Source organism: Dasypus novemcinctus, chromosome 4, assembly GCF_030445035.2.
Source record: "Dasypus novemcinctus isolate mDasNov1 chromosome 4, mDasNov1.1.hap2, whole genome shotgun sequence".
Classification (NCBI taxonomy): domain Eukaryota; kingdom Metazoa; phylum Chordata; class Mammalia; order Cingulata; family Dasypodidae; genus Dasypus; species Dasypus novemcinctus.
In genome coordinates this window covers 54162394-54182989 of record NC_080676.1, presented here as the reverse complement: position 1 = coordinate 54182989, position 20596 = coordinate 54162394, and the positions used below count along the sequence as shown (strand labels likewise).

Genomic DNA, 20596 nt, shown 5'->3' with positions numbered 1-20596 from the left:
AAAAATTTATTGAGTGTGTACTCCACACTAGGTGCTGTGGATATGATGATAAGTAGTCTCTGGTAAGGAGGATTTGCAATCTACATAGTCATTAAAATGTCTCTCTCCTTCCAATTATATTCTTTTACTCAGAAGACTAGGAAATCTCATGAAACAGCACAATGATCACATTAAAATAATTGTCTTTTCCTCAAAGGAATCAAAGCTGAGTTAGAAGGGAAAACATCAGTGAGGATTTTGGGGCTCTGGGCTGTACTTCATGCCCTGAGGCCTCTGTCTCTCCCACCAGGCCCGCATCTCAGGCACCACCACCACATAAGGTGGTCCTACCAGTAAGTGGTCTTGTCTTTCTAAGAACCTTTGGAGAGAATCTCCACTCAGATCTACTTTAAAACCTCAGCATTACATATGGACTAGCTTATTTGTATCTATCAAATTGCAAGGATTTTATGATAACCAATACAGGTAAGATTACAAAAAGTATTATCTCTTACATGCTTTTGGTGAGAGTGTAAGTTGAGACAAACTTGCTCAAAAACATTTCTACATTTATCAAGGGCCTCCAAACAGGTCATAGCCTTTATCCTAATAAATCACTAGAGAAGATTATCTAGAGAGCCTAATCAAATGCAAGCAAGGATTTGAGCATGAGGCTTTCACTCTTATGATAGCAAAAAAATTGAGGGGAGTGGATGTGGCTCAAGCAGTTGAGCACCTGCTTCCCACATGGGAGGTCCTGGGTTCAGTTCCCAGTGTCTCAAGAAAAAAAAAAAAAAAAAACAATCAAACAGATAGGGAAGCCAATTCAGGGGAGCTGATGTGTCTTGGTTGAGACTTGTTTTATACAGACGGGGTCCCAAGTTCAATCCCTGGCTCTGGTATCTCAAAAAAGAAAAGAAAAGAAAAGAACTGAATGTTCATTAATAGGCACCAGATTAAATAAATTTTAGCACATGCAAATAAATAATCTTAGTCACCTAGGAAAATAATAACAATATAAAATTAAGTGGGACTTAAGCTACAAAACTGTGTATTTAGTATGAGCCTATTGATTTTATTTATATACTAATAGAAAATTAATAGAGGCTTGTTTGTATATACTGATGTTTAAATTTTGCAATTAAAAACCTATATCTTTAAAACATGCATTTTCCATGGAGCAGTATGGTTTCCAAAAGAGCAAAAATTTATTCTTGGGGGAGAGGATGAAAATAACTTAGATATTACAATGGCTTGGAGCCCTCCAAAGGGCCACAGTACATAAACAGATATACAGAATGTGGTATTAACATTGGGGAAGGGAGCAGCACTTGGGAAAAAGCATGTCCAAAAAGTTAATATTTTTAAAAATTTTACAGAGCTATGGTTAAAAGAAAAAGAGAGGGAAAAAAAAAAAAGAACTATGAGAAAGAAAACTAACTCCAAACTATTTGCAGTGATTATATGTAGGTTGTGGCATTATTGGTAACTTTGGGTCGCTGTTATATTATTCTATATAATCTAAACTTTATACACTAAGAATGCATCAATTCATAATAATGAAAAAACAATAATTTTAAAAGAGAATTTACTGACTGTAAGAATGAAAAACTAATTAGATGGCTGGGACATCTCCGTGTTGCAGGGATATTACTTTCATACTGAAAACCCATTCAAGGACTGGCCTGGAGCATTTGAAGAAGGCTTAAAAAGGCTAAAGGAAGGGGACCTGCCAGTCACCATCCTGTTCATGGAGGCAGCGATTCTTCAGGACCCTGGAGATGCAGAGGTACCGTTCCTCCTTCATTCTGCCATGCTCAGGGAATAGCTGCATGCGCTCATGAGGGTGGCAGTGATAGACAACGAGCATTTTAATCAAGTAAAGTTTCACAGAGGAATTAACCTGGCTTAGGATGTTAGTTGTCTGAAAGTTACAAATAGCTGCCTGTTTTCTACCCAAATCTGCAGTATATGCAGTACCTAAAAATAGAAAATTGGGACAGGAAATGAAATATTGAAATTGCCAACCGCATGTCTAAATTTGTCTGGTCTGGCGCCACTGTATGTATCACCCTTGATTTACCCATTCAACATTTGTTGAGCATATACTATGTCCCAAGAATTGTGCCAGGCACTATATTTTAAAAATTGAGGAGCTGGAAAAATAAAATAGTTGAAAAGACCTGTTTGTGGCCAATCTGGAAGACAATCTGGGAAGCAATGTGATGTGTAAGTACAATGCCAGCGTATGCACAGGATGCTAGAGAGCAAGGCTCCTAACCCAGTCCCTCTGTGGAAGTGAGTCCAAAGGTGAATTTAGAAGAATGAGGGAGGACTAAGAAAAATAAATTTTTTTGTTTGTTTGTTTCTTTGTTTGGGAGCGGAGGTCAGGGGAGTTGCGTGGTTGTTAAGAGAGAAGGGTACAGAGAAGGGTACATGGATAGACAGCATGAAACAGGAGAGGTAGCAAGAGTTTGAACTTCATACTGAAAGTTAAGGGGAACTACTAGAAGACTCAACTCAGGAGAGGGGCCTGATCAAATTTGCATGTTAAAAAACCTTTCCAAAGTGAAGTGAAGATATATACATATACACGCAAAGAGTAAAAAAAAAAAAAGGAATGACATACTGTTACGTGCTACAACATGGATGAATCTTGAAAACCTTATGTTAAGTGAAAGAAGCCAGTCACAAAAAGCCACATGTGTTATGATTCCATTCATATGAAATGTCCAGAATAGGCAAATCCACAGAGACAGAAAGTAGTTTGGGGGTTTCTAGAGGATAGGGGGAAAGGAGAAATGGAGAATGGCTGCTAACAGGTAAAGGTTTCTCTTTGGGGTGATGGAACTGTTCGGAAATTAAGTAGTGGGGATGGTTGCCAACATTGTCAATATACTATAAGCCACTGACTTGTACATCTTAAAATGGTGAATTTTATGTTATGTGAATTTTATCTCAATAAATGTTTTTTAAAAAACCTCTTTCCACGAGGTGTGTCAGATGATTGGAGACAGCCAGCCCAGAGGCTAGGAGACCACGGAAGAGGCTTCTGCAGTCCTGTCTCAGTGGACACCTAGGAAAGCCTATCATAAGATAGTGACATTATAAAGGCTATTTTGGTTTGTGAGTGACTTTCAGGGATCATCTTATAAGAGATATGACCAGAAGACTTGGAAGAAATTTTAGGGATAGGCATAAATAGTTCTGGAAAGGCAGTAAGAGTGATGGTTAAGCCTCTAGTCTCTGTTAACTGTGAGGGTTCAAATCCCTGCTGTACCACTCATTGGCCATGTGACCATAGGACAAGCTGTTCAAACTCTCATTTGTAAAACAGAGATCATGGTAATGGTAACTAACTCATTGAATGTTGTGAGGATTAAATTAGTTCATACAAATGAAGTGCTCATCTCAGAGCCTGGCTCATCAATATTAGCCTTCAAATTGCAATTGGTTGTATTGAGTATGTCTAGAAAGAATGAGTAATCTGATCACTAATTAAAACCCCTAACATTTTGTTAGTCAAAAGGTTTACAGTGAAATGAGATTGAACTGAAAGGTGAAATTCTGAAACAAAATATTGGAATGTTTTAAAAAAGGTATGTGAATCACTAGAAGAAAAATCATTGCATTAATAGAAAATGGCAGGCCACCCCCCACCAAAGAAATAATGTTACCTTGTATTTGTAAGTGCTATATATTTTACAAGATGTTTTCTGGTATATTGTTTGATGCAACAACCCTGGGAGGCAAGAGAAGTTATTATCCCAGATTCATAAAGGAGATAATTAAGGTACTTGGTAATTAGTGGCTCCGAGGCAAGGACCCAAGGGCTTCTGAATGCATGGAAAACCCAAGGTTAAGGTAATGGATTCTCTATGGACAGTGAAAAATGACACCGTGCCCAAAGACTAGGAAGAAGGTCCCAGAGAAAGATTGTTTTATCAATATTTTCTTATGGGGCATTCTAAGATATGTAAAGGTTGAAATCAAAATAAAGGCTACTATAAGGACGTCTGAAAAAATTTTTTTTGTTTATTTGTTGTTGTTTTTATTAAACTTTTTATTTTGAAATAATTTCAAGCTTTCGGTAAAGTTGCAAACATGGAATTCTAATATTCCCCCTTCTCAGATACCCAGATATACTAACTTTTAACATTGTGTCATATTTGTTATTTCATTCATTTTTTTTATACCTCTTTTTTCCTCTCTCTTTATTTTTAGATTTTTTTTTAAATTACCAATATTCTAGGGGGGAGCTGATCAGTATTTTTTATATGTTTAGATGGAATATATAATAATTACCCTTAAGAGGAAAAGTCAATACAATTTTAATACCTCTTTAAGATGCTTCCACGTGTTTTCCTATAGTTTTGTTTTAAAATCCCTATAGCATTGATTCTCGAGGGGGGAGAGTTATACACTTCCCAAATCTTATCAAACATTTTTAAATCCCTAAGACTTTGATACACCCCACCTCCCCACACATTTGAGGACTTCTGTGTGTAATGAGAGGTTTTGCTTGTGCATTACTTTTGTAAAGGTGTGCGAATGACTGTTTTTATATGTATATAGGGAGAAATTTGCTATATTAAAAAAATGCTTTCATTCTAGATATGAAAAAAGTCTGCATGAAGGTGTTCATCACTTTACTTACAATAGCAAAGGATTCAAAACACCCTTGGAGCAATAAAGCAACTGGCTGAGTTAACAATGGGTTAGCCACTCAACAAAATTAAAACTAAAAATTTTACCTAGGAGGATTTTGTAGAAGCATGAAAAAGTGCTTAAATGTCATGTAGAATAAAAGTATATGCTAAAAAAATGCTGTATACATTGTGATTGCATTTTATGTGTCTTACACATTTTAACAGTGATTATCTGTGAGTAGGGAACACTTTGTGGGGTCTTTGTTTTGGTTTGTTTACCCTAGCTTCTAAAGATCTTGTAATTTTTTTAACAACTGTTTGACTTTCATTTACACAGCTCATATCATTTTGTAATCCTAGGATACTTCATAGTGAACTTTAGACTATTTAACTACAGTACTGGGTTATTTTTCCATCCCTTTCCCTCTCAAACATATAGTTTATGTACTTATTGTTGGGTTTAACAATATCTAAAATCAAAAAATCTCAGAAAGTCAAAGATTTCTATACAAATGGATCACAAAAGAGAATAAATACTGAAAGGGTTTGGAAATAATGACAGAGGAACTTGACCCTAAAGTTTCAAGAATGTGCAAATGAAGAAATTCATGTGCCTCTTTTCCCTTTTACATAACTCACAGCTGAGGGGTTCATTCTGCGTAAAGGGATCTAGCAAAGGTAAACAAGTCAACAAAAGCACAAGAGCGATCTGCTTCCTCTCAATATTGACATCCGCTGTTTTTGTTTTGTTTTGTTTTGTTTTGTTTTGTTTTTGTAGGCATGGCAGTTCCTTGGGATAACCCAGGCAGAGAATGAAAACGAGCAAGCTGCTATTGTCGCCCTCCAGAGGTAGATGAAGCTAAGTGCAAAATCATGGGCCTGGTGGATGCCTGTTAATAGACTTCTTGTGTTTCAGATTTGCCTTTTGACCTTTATCTATGTATATTGTAAATAAGTGGGCCAGGGAACATGCTTAAATGCCACATATCACTTACACTTACCTCTGGATTAAAAAAATATATGAAGACATAATTTTCCTAACTTGCCATTCCTTAGCACCAAATAAAGTCTATGTCAAAAGCAGTCATAAAATAGACTCTTTAAGCTTTCTAACCTTCTTCAGCATCTGAAGGTTTTCTTCAGAAAAAAAAATACTCAAAATAATTTTGTTGTCATTTTAGCTCCTTATGTCTATAGAGAGTTTCCTGAGATGGTTTCAGCAACTTGAAAATATCACCCCCAATTCCCTCACAAAAAGTCTAGACTAGTTTTGGGGGAAATGATGGAGGAGGAAGCATCACACCTTACTTGACAAGAGCTCCTTTTTAAACCCTAGAAAAAATAGCCCCACCAAAACAGACATCCACGTTCCTTGCCTTTCCTTGCAAGCACTTTTAATATAGTGCTTCAGGAAGAAAGTCTATCAAGTCATAGACTGTGTGCGTGTGTGTGTTTCCTAGGGCCTTGGAATCTTAGACTGTAAGAATTGTAGATCCTTGGAATTCTAAGCCTTTTGGTTCTAGGATCCTAGATCTCATGATTGTGTTGGTATCCAATGATGTAATGGTGTCTGTGGTGTTGTCCAGTTTTGAGAGCCATTTCCTACAGATGAAAGAATTGGGGATCAAGGTCAAGGTTACACAGCTAGTATGTTACAGAGACAGGATATAAACTCACGTCTCCTGACTCCAAATCTGGAACTCTGTGAGTCAGCTGTTCTTACCCCCACTTACGTGTGTAAAGTAGAATCTTTTTTTTTTAAATGCCCAAGACACATCCCCAGGGATTCTGACTTAATTGGCCAGGAATGAGGACCAAGCATCAGTATTTTTAAAAACTTCCCCAGGTATTTTAAATGTGCATCCAGGGTTGAAAACTTTTCTGCCAGATGCTAATAAGTTTCTGGGAGATTGGGGCCAACATAAAGAGACTACAGGCAGTGTCTACAGCTTGCTACTCAAAGTGTTATCCATAGACCAGGATCATCCTCACCACCCGGGAGCTTGTCAGCCTCAGCCCCACCCCAGGCCTGCTGTATCAAAACCTGCATTTCACAAGCTCTCCAGATGATTTCCATGCACATCAAAGTTTGAGAAACTTTGGCTACAGACCAGTAGAATAGCAGGAAGGGGAGCAGCGGCCCCCTGTGCCATCTGCAAGCCCACATCAGTAGTCTGGAAACATGGGAAAACACTTTGCTATACAATCTTTCAACTCTGGATGTCCAAATCTAGTTCAAATCAGTTTGCTTTGGATATAAGGTACACTTAATATATTGCTAATAGAGCAGAATTAAAATAATATTCCCTGCTTCTCATTAATTAAACTAATGATTAATAAATTACATGCAGGGATTAACCACAGTTCCTCTTTTAAACCCATTTATTAAAATTACCTGGGAAGTAGATGTGGCTCAAAGAGTTGAGTGCCCACCCTCCATATGGGAGGTCCCAGGTTTGGTTCCTGGTGCCTCCTAAAGAATATGAGTAGACAACGAGCAGAGACAATGAGCAGCCATATGAGGTAGCCGTGGGGGCAGAGGGGAGGAATTACCTGACCTGGCAGTCATCAGGATGTTTTGTCTTAAAATGAAGTTCAGGTCCTAATTTTCATGTGAATAAATACAGTGTTTTCCAGGGACTTGACATAAATAAAATTCAGCAATGTTTCTGCATTGTTTGATTAATAAAGACCTCAAATTTCTAAAGAATGATTGGACTCTGGTTCAGAAAAAAAAATCTGAAATTGGCTTTTTTTTTGCCTTCTTCCAGGTGCTTAGAATTACAGCCCAACAACCTGAAAGCGCTGATGGCTTTGGCTGTGAGTTACACTAACACTGGCCATCAGCAGGATGCCTGTGAAGCTCTGAAAAATTGGATTAAGCAAAATCCAAAGTACAAATATCTTGTGAAGAGCAAGAAGGGCTCTCCAGGCCTCACTCGTCGGATGTCTAAGTCTCCAGTCGATAGGTATCCTTCTCATAATGCTACAGCAAGTAGTCCATACCCACATATGGTTATTACCTTAAGGATAATTAATGAGCCTCAGATCCACCCCCCACACACATACACGTACGCATTCCAGAATGATTTGTAGGACAGCATTCTGCTAGAAGTACAGGTCCAATTAAAAAGAGTGATCACTGGACTTCAGAGTCAACCTTTTGATACATGATGTTCATTGTGGGCACTCGCAGACATTTATCTGAGTGTCATGATTTAAAGCCAACAGCTTTGGATGCATAATTCACCTAAACTAAATTATAATGAGCACCCATGCTCCACGTTTTATAAAGTTTGAGTATTAAGTATGGAGCAAAATGGAAGTCTTTTCCTCTAGGAACTCCATTTCTATCAGCAATAAATCACAATGTTTAATGATTTCCCAAAGAGGCCTTGGGAAAGGTAGCCATGGGTATTTTTACATCTGCACTCATTGGGTCAATGGACATCCTCCTGTGAAGACATTACTTAGCACAGCCTGTGCCTGTATATGACCAAATATTTCATGGAAATCAGCAGGTATCTTTTAGCATTCTGTGTTAACAAAAAGCTGTTATTTTTAGCAAGATTTTTCCAGTCTGTAATGAAGAGAGACTGGTTTCTTAGAATAGAGAACTTAATAGTAAATCATTTCTTTTCAGACTGTCTTACAAATCTAATTTTTCCCTTGTAGCTCTGTTCTGGAAGGAGTGAAAGAATTATATCTGGAAGCTGCCCACCAGAATGGAGATATGATCGACCCAGACCTGCAGACTGGCCTAGGGGTGTTGTTCCACCTAAGCAGTGAATTTAATAGAGCAATAGATGCATTTAATGCGGCTTTAACCGTTCGGCCAGAGGTAAGTGCACCGCAAGAAGCCATAGGTCCTCTCTTAAAATACGTTTTCAAAGGCTACACTTTCCCTATTTCCATGCCCCCAATAGTTTAAAATGACCAGTATGCATGATATGCTACTTTAGCGGTTAATATTTAAATACCCAAAACAGAAACATTAATTGCATGACAGCATCAAATGGTGGCTGCTCTTTGAAGAATCAGTCATTTCACAAGGTTGTGGGTAAAGATTTTTTACTAAGTCACCACGCCGTGGCTCCTGCCCACGAGCACTGGGTGCCGTTTTAGCCGTCTTCCGTTTCCCTTTCACTGTGTCTTGCACTGGTTGTTAGAGAGCTCTGCTTTTGTCTTCAGGACTACTCGTTATGGAACCGTCTCGGGGCGACCTTGGCAAATGGAGACCGCAGCGAGGAAGCCGTGGAAGCCTACACCCGGGCGCTGGAGATTCAGCCCGGCTTCATTCGGTCCAGATACAATTTGGGAATAAGCTGCATCAATCTGGGCGCCTACAGGTGAAGTATGGCAACAGGCTGAGAACCGAGAGCCAAGCTCAGGGTGACGTTGAATAACCTGACATGTTATTTTCCAAGTGAAAACACCCCCTTTGTAGGCGTGTTTCTCCTGCTGCTAAGGTGGACGGAGGGCCTGTTTAAGCAGGAGCCGCGTCCCTCAGTGGTCCTCGGTCTCGGAGAGCTGGAACCACCTGGGGATCTTGTTAGAGTGCAGATTCCCAGGCCCCTCCCCTCGAGGTTTTGCTTCCGACAGCCTGGATTGGGACATGCTATCTGGATTTTTAACCCCCAAGGAGAACAATTTGAGGAAAATTACCAGTTCACCCTGCCATTTCCCGGGTAAGGGAGGAGGTGGCAGGAGGCCGGAAGGCAGGGCTGGCAAAATGACTTCAGAAGGTCCCAGGGCCAGTTTTTGGCAAGACAGCCAGGAATCCAGGTTTTCTAAAACCAATTCACCAATAAAGCAAAAAAAAAAGGCGGCGGTGGATGTATAGTTAGAAGTCTTTCTCATTCTCTAATTTGTCTTCTCATTCAGGCCTACATCCTTTCCATCTTTTCCCCCTTAACTGAGACCATAAATGACCTTTTGGATAATGGAAGTATGAGTGACTCTTTTTTCTCTTCCTTTTTTATTTTTCTTTTCTGTTTTTCTAAATAAACAAGCACTGCTTTCATAATTGGAAAAAGAGAATTAATTGTTAGTTTTAAGTCTCTACAAAACACTGTAAATGCTTTCTCATTCTCAGAAAGAGCCAGGCTTTTAACAGTGAGACAAGCTTCAATTCATATCACAGCTCTGCTATTTACTCTGAGTCTAGGCACATAACTCTGAACCTAAATGTCTTCACCTATTTACCGATGAAAAAAAGTAATAATATCTACCTTGCAAGATTATTGTGCAGAGTAAAGGTAATTGCCTAGCATGGAGAAGATGCTCAATAGATGATAGCTATTTATTATTTCCATCATCAGTATCATTATTATTATTTATTTTAGATAAATCATCAGAGTGCTAAACTGCATTGTTTTGATAACTAAAAGAGTGCTGTTTCTGAACATTTGGGCATTGTGCCATTGGCAAAAAATGACGACTTAGAAAATGGTTGCTACGTTTTTACTGAAAGTATTTTATAAAGAATATTAATCATTGGATTTCGCTATATCCTCTTTAAGAGGATCTTTTTCTGGGAGAGTGGATTGTAGCTCAGTGGGTGAGTGCCTGCTTCACGTGGTGTATGAGGCCCTGGGTTCAATCCCCGATACCTAAAAAAAAATAAAAAGATCTTTCTCAGGTCAGAACCAAAAATAGCTGGATGACTCCTGAGAAAATTTTTTTTTTCATTTTTGGACACTGAAATATGCCCCTGAAAAGGCCTTCTTTACATCAGGTGTGCTAAAGCTCAGAGTCACATCTGTGTCACCTCCCCACACATCAACTGTACAAGCCCTGGCAATGTCCATTTTGTGCATTAATGTCTTTCCTGATTTCAGCTGACTTTCCTGACCTTGTTTTCTCTTTTGCTCACTTATTTTCTAGTATGTTGTCTATATATATTTTATAAGACACCATATATCTTTTCCTTATTTTGGAACAAGGGAAGATGAAAAAAAATACACACACACATACATGAAAATACATGTGGAAGTGGTGAATTCAGTTAAAAGAGGCTTTTATAAAGCTTCTGAGTTTTTTTTTTTTAATTGTAACTTGGTGTGGAAAAACAATGCTTGAAGGGACAATGTAATACTTTCTTAATAATATTCGCAGAAGTAAGAGTCAGCAGGGCAGCTATTTGCAGGAGACCATGAAGATCCATGACATATAGAAATGGGCACTTCTGCTGAAGCATGCACTGAAAGTCCTCAAGCAGAGAGTCCACTGTAGAGGAGCAAGCCAATTAATTGTATGGTTGTCAGATAATATACAGGATGTCCAGTTAAGCTTGAACTGGGGATAAATAAGTTTTAAGTATAAGTAGTATAAGTATAAGTAAGTATAAGTATCTCAAATACTACACGGCACATACTTATACTAATAGGTTGTCATTTATCTGCAATTCAAATTTAACTAGGCATCTTGCATTTTTATTTGCTAAATCTTGCAACCATGATCAATTGGCTACTTTCCCACACTCAGTTTTGTGGGTCTTTTGTTGCCACGCAGATGTGGAAAATCTTGTGAAGTGATGAACATTTTGCATTTTTTCCTGAGAAGAAAATACCAAGTAAGACATAAACCTTAAATTAATTTTGAAAAGGAGTTTAACTTGAGGGGAAAGTGTATGCTTAGGAAAGAATGATGCTCAATAAAGATGTGGCTCAGAAGAAAGCCAGGAGCTAATACAAATATTTCCATATCCACAAAAGTCTTGTCCCTCAAGCACTGCAGGTGTCTGTGTGTGTAGCTATAATACTTGCTGTTTGTCATCTCACATTTTCTTTAGAGTCAAAGGCAAGTTCTATCCTCCAACTACATATGACTGAAAGAAGGAGAAAAAATTTTGGTGTGAAACTTGGATGTAGCTTAAAAGGTTATACCTTTGTCAATAGGCACTCCAGAGTAGAACTTAGATGAATGGATCTTAACATTTTCAAAAGTAAGAAACCCTTTTTAATGAAAACGGAAATTTCATAGACCAACCATCATCCTTTGATAATAATATCTTTAATATTATTATAATGAGAGAAAGACACCATAAGTAATGAATATTTTTATTATTCATGACGATATAAATAATTTTAAACAATTCACACATATATGTGCAAAGTAAATAGTTTGAAAACTTTCTACCCATATTTATGTGTGTAAATATATATGTATACACTCTTCTGAGTCTAAAAAATAACTCTCAATTCACAATAATATGACTCTCCACATCCCTAACATACTCATGGCCAGGGAGCGGCTGCTGAGTGAGGGGACTTTGAGATCTTCCTTCCCATAGATTTTTACACGTCTAGGATTATGAGAGAAATTGGAAGTTGGTACAATTCGAGCTACAACCCTGTAAAGAGGGAGCCAGAAAGAGCATCCGGAGTAGTCCGTCTCCCCATGCCTTTATTAATCCTGCTCTCTTGCTGGATTACAAGCAACCCAGAAGAGGAAGTGATTACTTCACCCACTCCATTCCATTACCCAGGATGCTGCGTACAGCACCACCATTTCACAAATGCCTTTTTTTTTTCCTGGCAGCTCTAACAATTTAACAAGTTAAATGGGTACATGTACTCATGTGGGTTTTTTTTTTTTTTACCAGATGCTTAAAATAATAACTACTCTGCAGAACTGAGACCATGTATATATAAAGTCTTTGAGAAAAGTAATGCAGATACAAATTAAAGCAGCATGATTAGTCTTGGCAGGGATCAGTTCGTCAGATACGTAACACAAGTCTAGAGTGCCATGAGGGTGCTGAGGAAGGCAGAGCCAGCAGAAGCGCCTGGCATAGGAGCAGAGCGGGCCCAGCCGTGGGGTGGAAAGGCTAGCAGGCCTTCGGGCATCATCTGACTCAACAGTTCTCAAACTTGGTGTTATCAGAACCCCTTTACACTTTTTAACAGTTTTTGTTAACACTTTAAACGATTTTAATAACTATTGAGAAGACCAAAGGGCTTTTGCTTATGTGGGTTATAGCTACCAAGAGTTACCATATTGGAAATTGAAATTTTAAAAAATAAACTATATGCTAATGTAAATAACATTTTTATGAAAAAGAAAAGATTAGTTCGAAATACAACATTTTACATTTTTGCAAATTTCTTCAATATCTTTCTTAACAGAAGACAGATTCTCATCTCTGCTTCTGCATTCATTCTATTGGGAAATCACACACCATATATCCCCTAGAACACTCACAGTATACTCATGGAAGAATGAGAATGAAAAGGTCAAATAACATCTCAGTATTGCTATAAAAATAATTTTGACCTCACTGATCCCCAGGCATTCCCAGACCATACTTTTGAAAACTGTTGATCTAACTTAAAGGTAAGTTTTTCACATTAACTGTACCTTATAACAGCCACAAAATGTTGTATATATGTCAAGGTCGGGCTCAAAAGAATTGAGAGATTCAAGACAAACCAAGATAAAGTAGCTGTGAGAATACTCTCTGCAAGCTGCAAGCATATTGCAAAGCATGAGGTTCTTTGAGATTTTTGTCCCTGGTTTGCAAGTGTAGAAGCTTGTAGAAGTTAAGCAATTTGCCTCTCTGAATAACTGGGATTCAGGTCCAGGTGCTTTGATAATAAACTTGACTCCACCCCAGTCCTTCCCCATATTTCTATCTCAAAAGGACAAGTTAGACCACTTTCTTGCTGAGTAGGGTGATAGTCTTTCTTTTAAATGGTAGTCATAGAAATCACATCTGCAAATGGATGAAATCTTCAAATCATTTCTGGAGCCCAGAAAAACTGAATGCATTGAGTTTGGAAGAGTTTTGATATTTCTCCTCCTGTCTCACACGGCATTCCTAAAATAGAAATTTGCTTTTATTCTTTCCAGTTTAATTATGTTTAACAATTATTTTTCACACAAAAAAATGACACAATGAGGTAACTGCTCATCTAGTTGTCCAAAGCACCATAGAGAGGTGATTTAGGATCTTAGACTGTTGGGATAACAATCCGTTTAAAAAAGAAAAAAAAGTTACTAACTCTGAAATGCGTTGCATTTTAAAATATGTTTTTCTACCCCCCTTAGAGAAGCAGTCAGCAATTTTCTCACTGCCCTCAGTTTGCAAAGAAAAAGCAGAAATCAACAGCAAGTTCCTCATCCTGCAATCTCTGGAAACATCTGGGCTGCCCTAAGAATTGCACTCTCACTGATGGACCAACCAGAACTCTTTCAGGCGGCTAATCTCGGTGACCTGGATGTCCTTCTAAGAGCTTTTAACTTGGATGCTTGAAGGAAAATAAAAATAAATATAAAAATTTAAAAAGCCCTCATCTGTATAATTATATTGAGAAAGGCAAAACTGTTTTATTATGAATTTCAGAAAGGAAAAATCAGATGTTCAGAAGGCCATGGTCATATAACTCAAGGGAATTCCTACAGACAATGCCCAGTTTCTGTTCCTATCCAAAAGCACAAATTGTTGTATATAGGTCAAGGTCGGGCTCGAAAGAAGAATTGAGAGACTCAAGACAAACCAAGATAAAGGGACTGTGTGAGAATACTCTTCACAAGTGGCAAGCATATTGCAAAAAATCTTTGAGATTTTTGTCCCTGGTTGCAGCTAAGGTACTTGTTCATGGAACGCATGGAGAAAGCACTGCCTCAGATCAGGGAATTCTGACTGTTTCTGAACTGTCCCCTGAAAATCCCCCTTCTTCAAGAATGAACATAGTATATGGGCCACTGGTGCATGCACATATATGAACTCTTGACTAAAGAGAGGCATTGCTTAAACCTGTTTCAATTTTAACTTTTATTGTAGCCCTTTGATTCCAGAGAGGGAGCTTTGCTGGCAAAAGCAGTTTTTGCACTAGAAATTTTTGCTGTTCCCAATCAAAACTTTTCTGGGACTGTATATATGCACTTTAATATCTTATTTATGCCTTGCCGGAGTTTTGTTTTGTTGCTCCAATTTTTAACTTGGGAGTGAAAGATTTGAGAACTCAGCCTTGTTAGAGCAATGGACCAAATAAAACTTCCTGAAAATAGTTTTTCATAGGGTAGGGTTTGCCGGAGTGTTTTTTTTTTTTTTTTAAGAAAAAAAAAAGCAGTTATGGCATAGGGTATAAATATGACAAACAAATCTTCTTATACACATGCTTTTTGGGACTATGAACTTAAGTAAGGAGACAAGGAACTGTCTCTTCATGCATTCTCTGCAGGGAGAAACTTTGATGATATCTTAACTTCTATTGTGTTCACATTAACTTGCCTAAGAGTCATATTTTACAGGCTTTCTAACTGCTCTGCACACTAATATTCCTTTTAAATGTTAATATTTTAAATGGTGTTTCTTAAGAGTGGTAAATATGTTTTCCTAAAAATTATGTTCCTTAGTTCCATAATAATCTGCAGTGCACATCCTTTTGAATTCTAAGTGATAGAAAAATCAATATTTTTTAACAGAATGTCACTGAATGTTCAATATGAATGACGGAAATCCCGATGACTCTCATGTTTTACATTTATCAAGTATCAATAATTTTCTGTTAGCAGTGGTTTTTATTTAATTGATTACATTCCACTTAGTTCTTCAGAGCGTTTTGGGTGTGTTTGGGGCATGGCAATTATTTTGAAAAATATCGCTTTTTAAAGAATTAGAAGAATTGTTTTGCAAAATGCTAACCAAATTATAACCAATGACCAGTTCTAGTAAGTTGCCCCATTCTTCCTTACCTTTTCACCTTCCTTTTTCCAGAAACTTCCCTGAAACAGTCTGATCTCAACTTTTTCTTCATGTTCTTTGGTTAGTAACAGTTGGTTCAACTCATGCTTATAGTTACCCAAATAAAATGAGCATTTGGGTCAAGACAGTTTGATTAACTAGGGAATTAGCTTCTACTGGGGGAGGGGAGAACATGCTGGAGAAATTGAACTCTAAGTGCCGAAAGAAATCCTCTCCTCTGTTACCTTTGAAGTGACTAAGGAGTGGGTTGAGAGAGAGGCCTCAAGTTAACATGAAACCAGGCATCCTTGAGGCTTATCTGAGAAAACACCTATTCTAGATTAGAAAGACACTGTGGCAGATACCAGGTTTTGACATTCATCGTCAAACATTCCTTGGGCAAAGTGATACTCCCAGTTGAGCAGCAGGAGGCAGAAGCATTAAAAGCAAAGTAACTTCAAATTCCAAGGAGCTCTCTTATAGGAGAAGAGACAATTTTCCATTCCCACCATTATTTGGTGATTAGCAGAGCACTCAATAGGACTTTTTCTAATGTATCTAGTGTCCATCAGGACTAAGATTTTCAAAGACCATTGTCTGTCAGGAAGTCCAGAATTTTTGCCCAAGAGGAAAAGCATTGCATTTTCAAGAGCATTTTTGTAAAGTTAAGTAAAAACAGTTACCAAGAAGTGAGCAAAAGTTTCCAGAAATCAAAAAGTCAAGTAGTAAGGCTCTAGAACAGACTTTATTATATAATATACGTCGTTTTTTAAAAGGTATACACATAATTTTTTCAGCAGAACTGTTTTGAGCATCTCATCCTTGTGATGAGGAGGAAGAGGGGAAGGAAAGGAAAAGGAAAAGGAAAAGCAGTAATAGATCCAATTCCTGGGCTGGTCATATTGATTCCTCACTCCCTTTGCCTTCTCCCTAGATCATACTGTCTCTCCTGAAAGAAAGACAGATCTTGCCCAACAGGCAACTTTAGTAGAAAACTATGTGCTTTCTCAGCCTTTCTGAAATTCTACTAGAATAGCACATTGGTGATACATACTTAGGTAGGAATGCACAGGACACGCTCACTTTCAGAGTTTTATGCAAATTTCCTCATTTTTTTCTGTAAGGAGAGCTATTATTTTGAATCTTGGGCCCATGTCTGGATACTAAGAATAGATAAATCTGTCTGGTATATTCTTCATTTACAAGTGAGACAATTGAATACAGTTGGAGCTGGTCCCCTTTATAACATGAGCTCCTGAATTCTTTTCCATAAACCTTGTCTTTGAGCTCCTTGGGGAATAGAGAGGAAGGGACAAGGTCATTTTGTGTCTTTCCCTCATTTGCCTGTGAATCAGCTCCACAAGACTGAACTGTACCTTAAGTTAGTTGTTATTGTTTTATAACTTGACATGCTTCTAGAAACATTTTAGAATCAGGGTATTCCGAAGGCTTCATTCATGTGCCAGCTTTTTGAAGCCCCCTATTTTAGAAATTATCACACATGCACACACATGATTTCAACTTTGTAAAAAAATTTCAGGTTCATTCCCTGTCCTGATTTTACTGCACAATTTCTCCATCATCTCAGTATTTATAGAAGTGGTTGAAATTAAACTGTTTTGAAGAGAAGTAGATGCCTTTATATTTTTAAAGAGTGTTCATAGATGAACTCTGACATAAGGTGTGTAAAAAGGCAATTTTAAAGAGTAAAACATATAACCTCAGGTACAAAAATATCGCATGCATTTGTACTTGCAAATCTGCCTATTCAAATATTAACCAAAGCATGCAAGATAACTTTACTGAATGTAAATTTACCAAGTGCATGATTAAGTCTCATAGGTTAGCTTATTTTTCCTTGCTTCAGAACAAAGAAGCATTTACATGAACTTTGTGTTACAGTTTTTATGTTTGCTTTTAATATCCTATCATTGAGATTGTTTTCACATTATCACACTGAACCTTACAGATGTTCAAACATCTGGGTTTATGCAGTGTTTCAGTCAGTGCCAAATGAATCCTCTGAAGAACAAAGTGCTCAGACATCCAAACACTTTTTGCAAAACAGGCCATTGAGGCATAACAGATCCAAAACTGAAACAAACAAAATCCATGTGTCTGAATGCTACTAAACTAAATCCTGTTGATTGCTTCAGCACATAAAGCTTTGGGTTCTAAATTCTCAACTGTGCATTTTGAAAACTTTCTTTAAAAAATTATAAATACTGGTATTTTAAATAAGGTATGGAGGTTGGAGTAGTTTCAGGCACAGGAAAATCATTATAAGGCAAAGTGGACAAAGGACCTCAGCTACCATGAATGACACATGGTTCAGTGGAGTTTGGGGTTTCACAGCCCTATTTATATAGTAGGTGGGCTACTTGGGCCATGTTCCTTAAGAAACTAGACTTGATCAATATATTTAAAAACACTGAGCTTCAGAGGTGGCAAGGTCATTTCACAGTCACTCAAAAAACACAACTTGGAAGCCCTCTCACTGCCTTTTTCTGTAAGAAAACACAGGCAAAGAGAAAACTGCAGAGAGCAAAGCTCGTTAAGACAGTGGGGTTTTATGTTAGTAAAGCACACACACACACAAAAGAACACATATGCATACACATCACCTCAAGGACAGAAGTCCCCAAACACACAGCAACAGGCATTAAAAATAGGAAGTTAAAGTGAGGTTTAACAAACCCTCATGCGGTATTTTGTCTAGAATAACGTTTCCACTACAGCAGCCTAGACAGAAGTACCACAAGAACATACTCTGGAAAGAAGTGTCCCAATCTCAAAACTGTCTTCTCAGGACCATCCAAAAGAAAACTAACTTGCAATGTTATAGAGTATCTCAGCAAAACCCTGATAGGCTCAGTGGGACATTTTTTGAAACTGCATTCAAAATAATATGAAGATGGAAAGAAAAAACAATGAAGCAGTTTTTTGCTCAATAGTACAATATGTGTAGTATCTTTTTTCGTTAAATTTCTTAGAGCTGAAAAAGGTGTGACACAAAAAACTTGGGGGATATATTCTCTCAACTAGCTAATTTGGGCATTTGGCATTTTCAGAGAGATATATAAATGTTTTGCATGGATACCATGAAAGGTTTTTTCCAGGTGAGAAATGTGTTCATGATTGAATATGTTACCAGTAGTTAAAGGAAATATAGCAAACCTAAATTTTTACCAACTTCCTTTCATTTCTCTTACCCTATATCATCTAACCCAAACCCCCTTCAATTTTCATTGACCAAATTTGTTTACATTGGTTGGAAAAAACCTGATTAATTTAATAAATTTTTTACAAACTACAACAAGCATTTACTATTTAGAAAAGACATTTGTATGTATTTTATATATCTGTGAATATTGCATACCTAATCTAATCTAAAAATATTGTTTTGAAACATTCTGTGATGCTTTCTCATTATGCTCAATAATGTAAAAAATCTTGGGATTTCATTTTTAAGTTGAAATAGGTATCAGAAAAAATTAACTTTAAATGTTTACATTGAGTTTCTAAACATATTAGTTGATATTACAACCCAAATTAAGTGACCTACAGTAAATTAATAGCAATGGGGGTTAAAGGTTATTGGCATACAAAGTAATACACTCTATCTGTATTTAGTGGAATATTATGTACCATAACTCAATTCTGTTGGGTATTTAGGCTTCATTTTGGTATTGCCCTGCATTGCTCTTTGAAATAAAATTACTACCATAAAAATAACCTATCATATAGATGTGTTTAATTTCCTGAGTTGGCTCATAATTTGCAAAGTACCAAGATTAAGGTAGTATTTTTGTACTATTAATGGAAGCATGCCTTCCCTTTTTTCACATTATTAAATTGTATTTATATTTGTGCAATTTTAAACTATGTTTTCAAATAAACTTTGTCTGTGGCTTCAATGTCTTTTCAGGAATCTTTTAGAATGGGATTTGAGGATCAGAATTGCCTCAAATCAAATAGAATCTGATTTGTCCTACTGATTAAAAGGAGCTTTTATTGAATATCAATCATTACATAAATAGTGATAGATTTTGCATGAGTTATCTGGAAATCAGGAATGCATTTTTAGGGATAAAGTAAAGCTTTAAAATCTTCCTCCTTTGTTAATTTTTTAATACTAAAATATTATTTAACCTGAAGTTAAATTTTGTGATTTCTAGAATAAAGGTATTAAAATATATTTAAGTTTTAGGTTCTTTTTTTTTTTTTCTTGGTCAGCCTATTAATAAAAATTTGAGCACCTACTATAAGTAGGCCCGGTTCTAGGTGTGGGACACAGTGGTGAGTAAATCAAATCAAACTTGCCCTTGAAAACCTTAGATTTTTATAAGAGGAGACCAACAAATACTGACTGTTATGTGCTGAAAGTGCTAAAAGAACAAGACAAAATAAAGCATGATGATAGTGATTGGGGAGCTCCTCTACCTATAGGTAGGAAAGTTTTCTCCTAGCAGGTGACATTTGGGCTGAGAGTTGTACAGCAAGTGGAGATGGAGGCACGTGTTCCCTGCAGAACAAAGAGCCGGCACAAGAGCCAAGCAGGACGAGCTTGATATGTGTTCAAGGGAAAGGGAGGCCAGCGTGGCAAAGGCTGTGAGCAAGGGGGAGACAAAAGAAGCATGGGATCATGGTTGGCCCTCGGGAGCCAGGGTAAAGGGTGGATTTGCCCCTGAGCAAAGAAGAGAGGCCATTCAGACTGAAGTTTCTGTGTTTCCAAATTGCTTACTAAAGTCCTTGAATGGTCAGGTAGGTTACAGCGGTCACAACGGGCCCTGACGAAGCGCGCCTAGAGGGAGGCGGAGCACTGCTTCTCCGTCTGCAGTGTCCCCTTTTTATCTGAGGTGGCACATTGCCTTGATGGAACTACATTTTTTCCTCTATAAAATCAAGCTGTATATCATTTTTTCCCCTGCTTCACTGTTAAGGCTATACAAGTTAAAATTCATCTAGCTTGCCGTTAATTGAGGTTTCTCTCCCCTCAACTTTGATAATACAGACCTCTTTTGTCTACCATTTTAAAAAAAGAAGCTTTAGATTACATAAATGTTACATCAAAAACATAGGTGATTCCCATATACCCCATCCCTTCCCCCTCAACACTTTGCCCCATTAACGGCATCTTTCATTAGTGTGGTACTTTTGTTACAATTAATGAACACATATTGAGGCATTGCTACTAACTATGGACTATAGTTTACACATTGCCCCACACAATTTTATAGGTTTTGACAAAATGTTTAATGGTCTGTAGCTGTCATTG

The 20596-nt window shown here is 37.4% G+C and overlaps 1 protein-coding gene across 19 annotated transcripts in view; it reads left to right on the top strand.

Annotated features, from left to right (window-relative positions):
• PEX5L (peroxisomal biogenesis factor 5 like) overlaps nucleotides 1-19235 on the top strand; it is a 231689-nt gene extending 212454 nt beyond the window's left edge. For all 19 annotated transcript variants that reach the window (XM_058295386.1, XM_058295383.1, XM_058295380.1 and 16 more), the window contains 6 exons: nucleotides 1625-1768; nucleotides 5407-5477; nucleotides 7400-7597; nucleotides 8304-8469; nucleotides 8820-8977; nucleotides 13680-19235. In XM_058295386.1, the coding sequence (XP_058151369.1) occupies nucleotides 1625-1768; nucleotides 5407-5477; nucleotides 7400-7597; nucleotides 8304-8469; nucleotides 8820-8977; nucleotides 13680-13884 (942 nt within the window). In that variant the 3' untranslated portion in view covers nucleotides 13885-19235. The remainder of the gene's footprint in view (nucleotides 1-1624; nucleotides 1769-5406; nucleotides 5478-7399; nucleotides 7598-8303; nucleotides 8470-8819; nucleotides 8978-13679) is intronic.
• Nucleotides 19236-20596: the final 1361 nt, after the last annotated feature.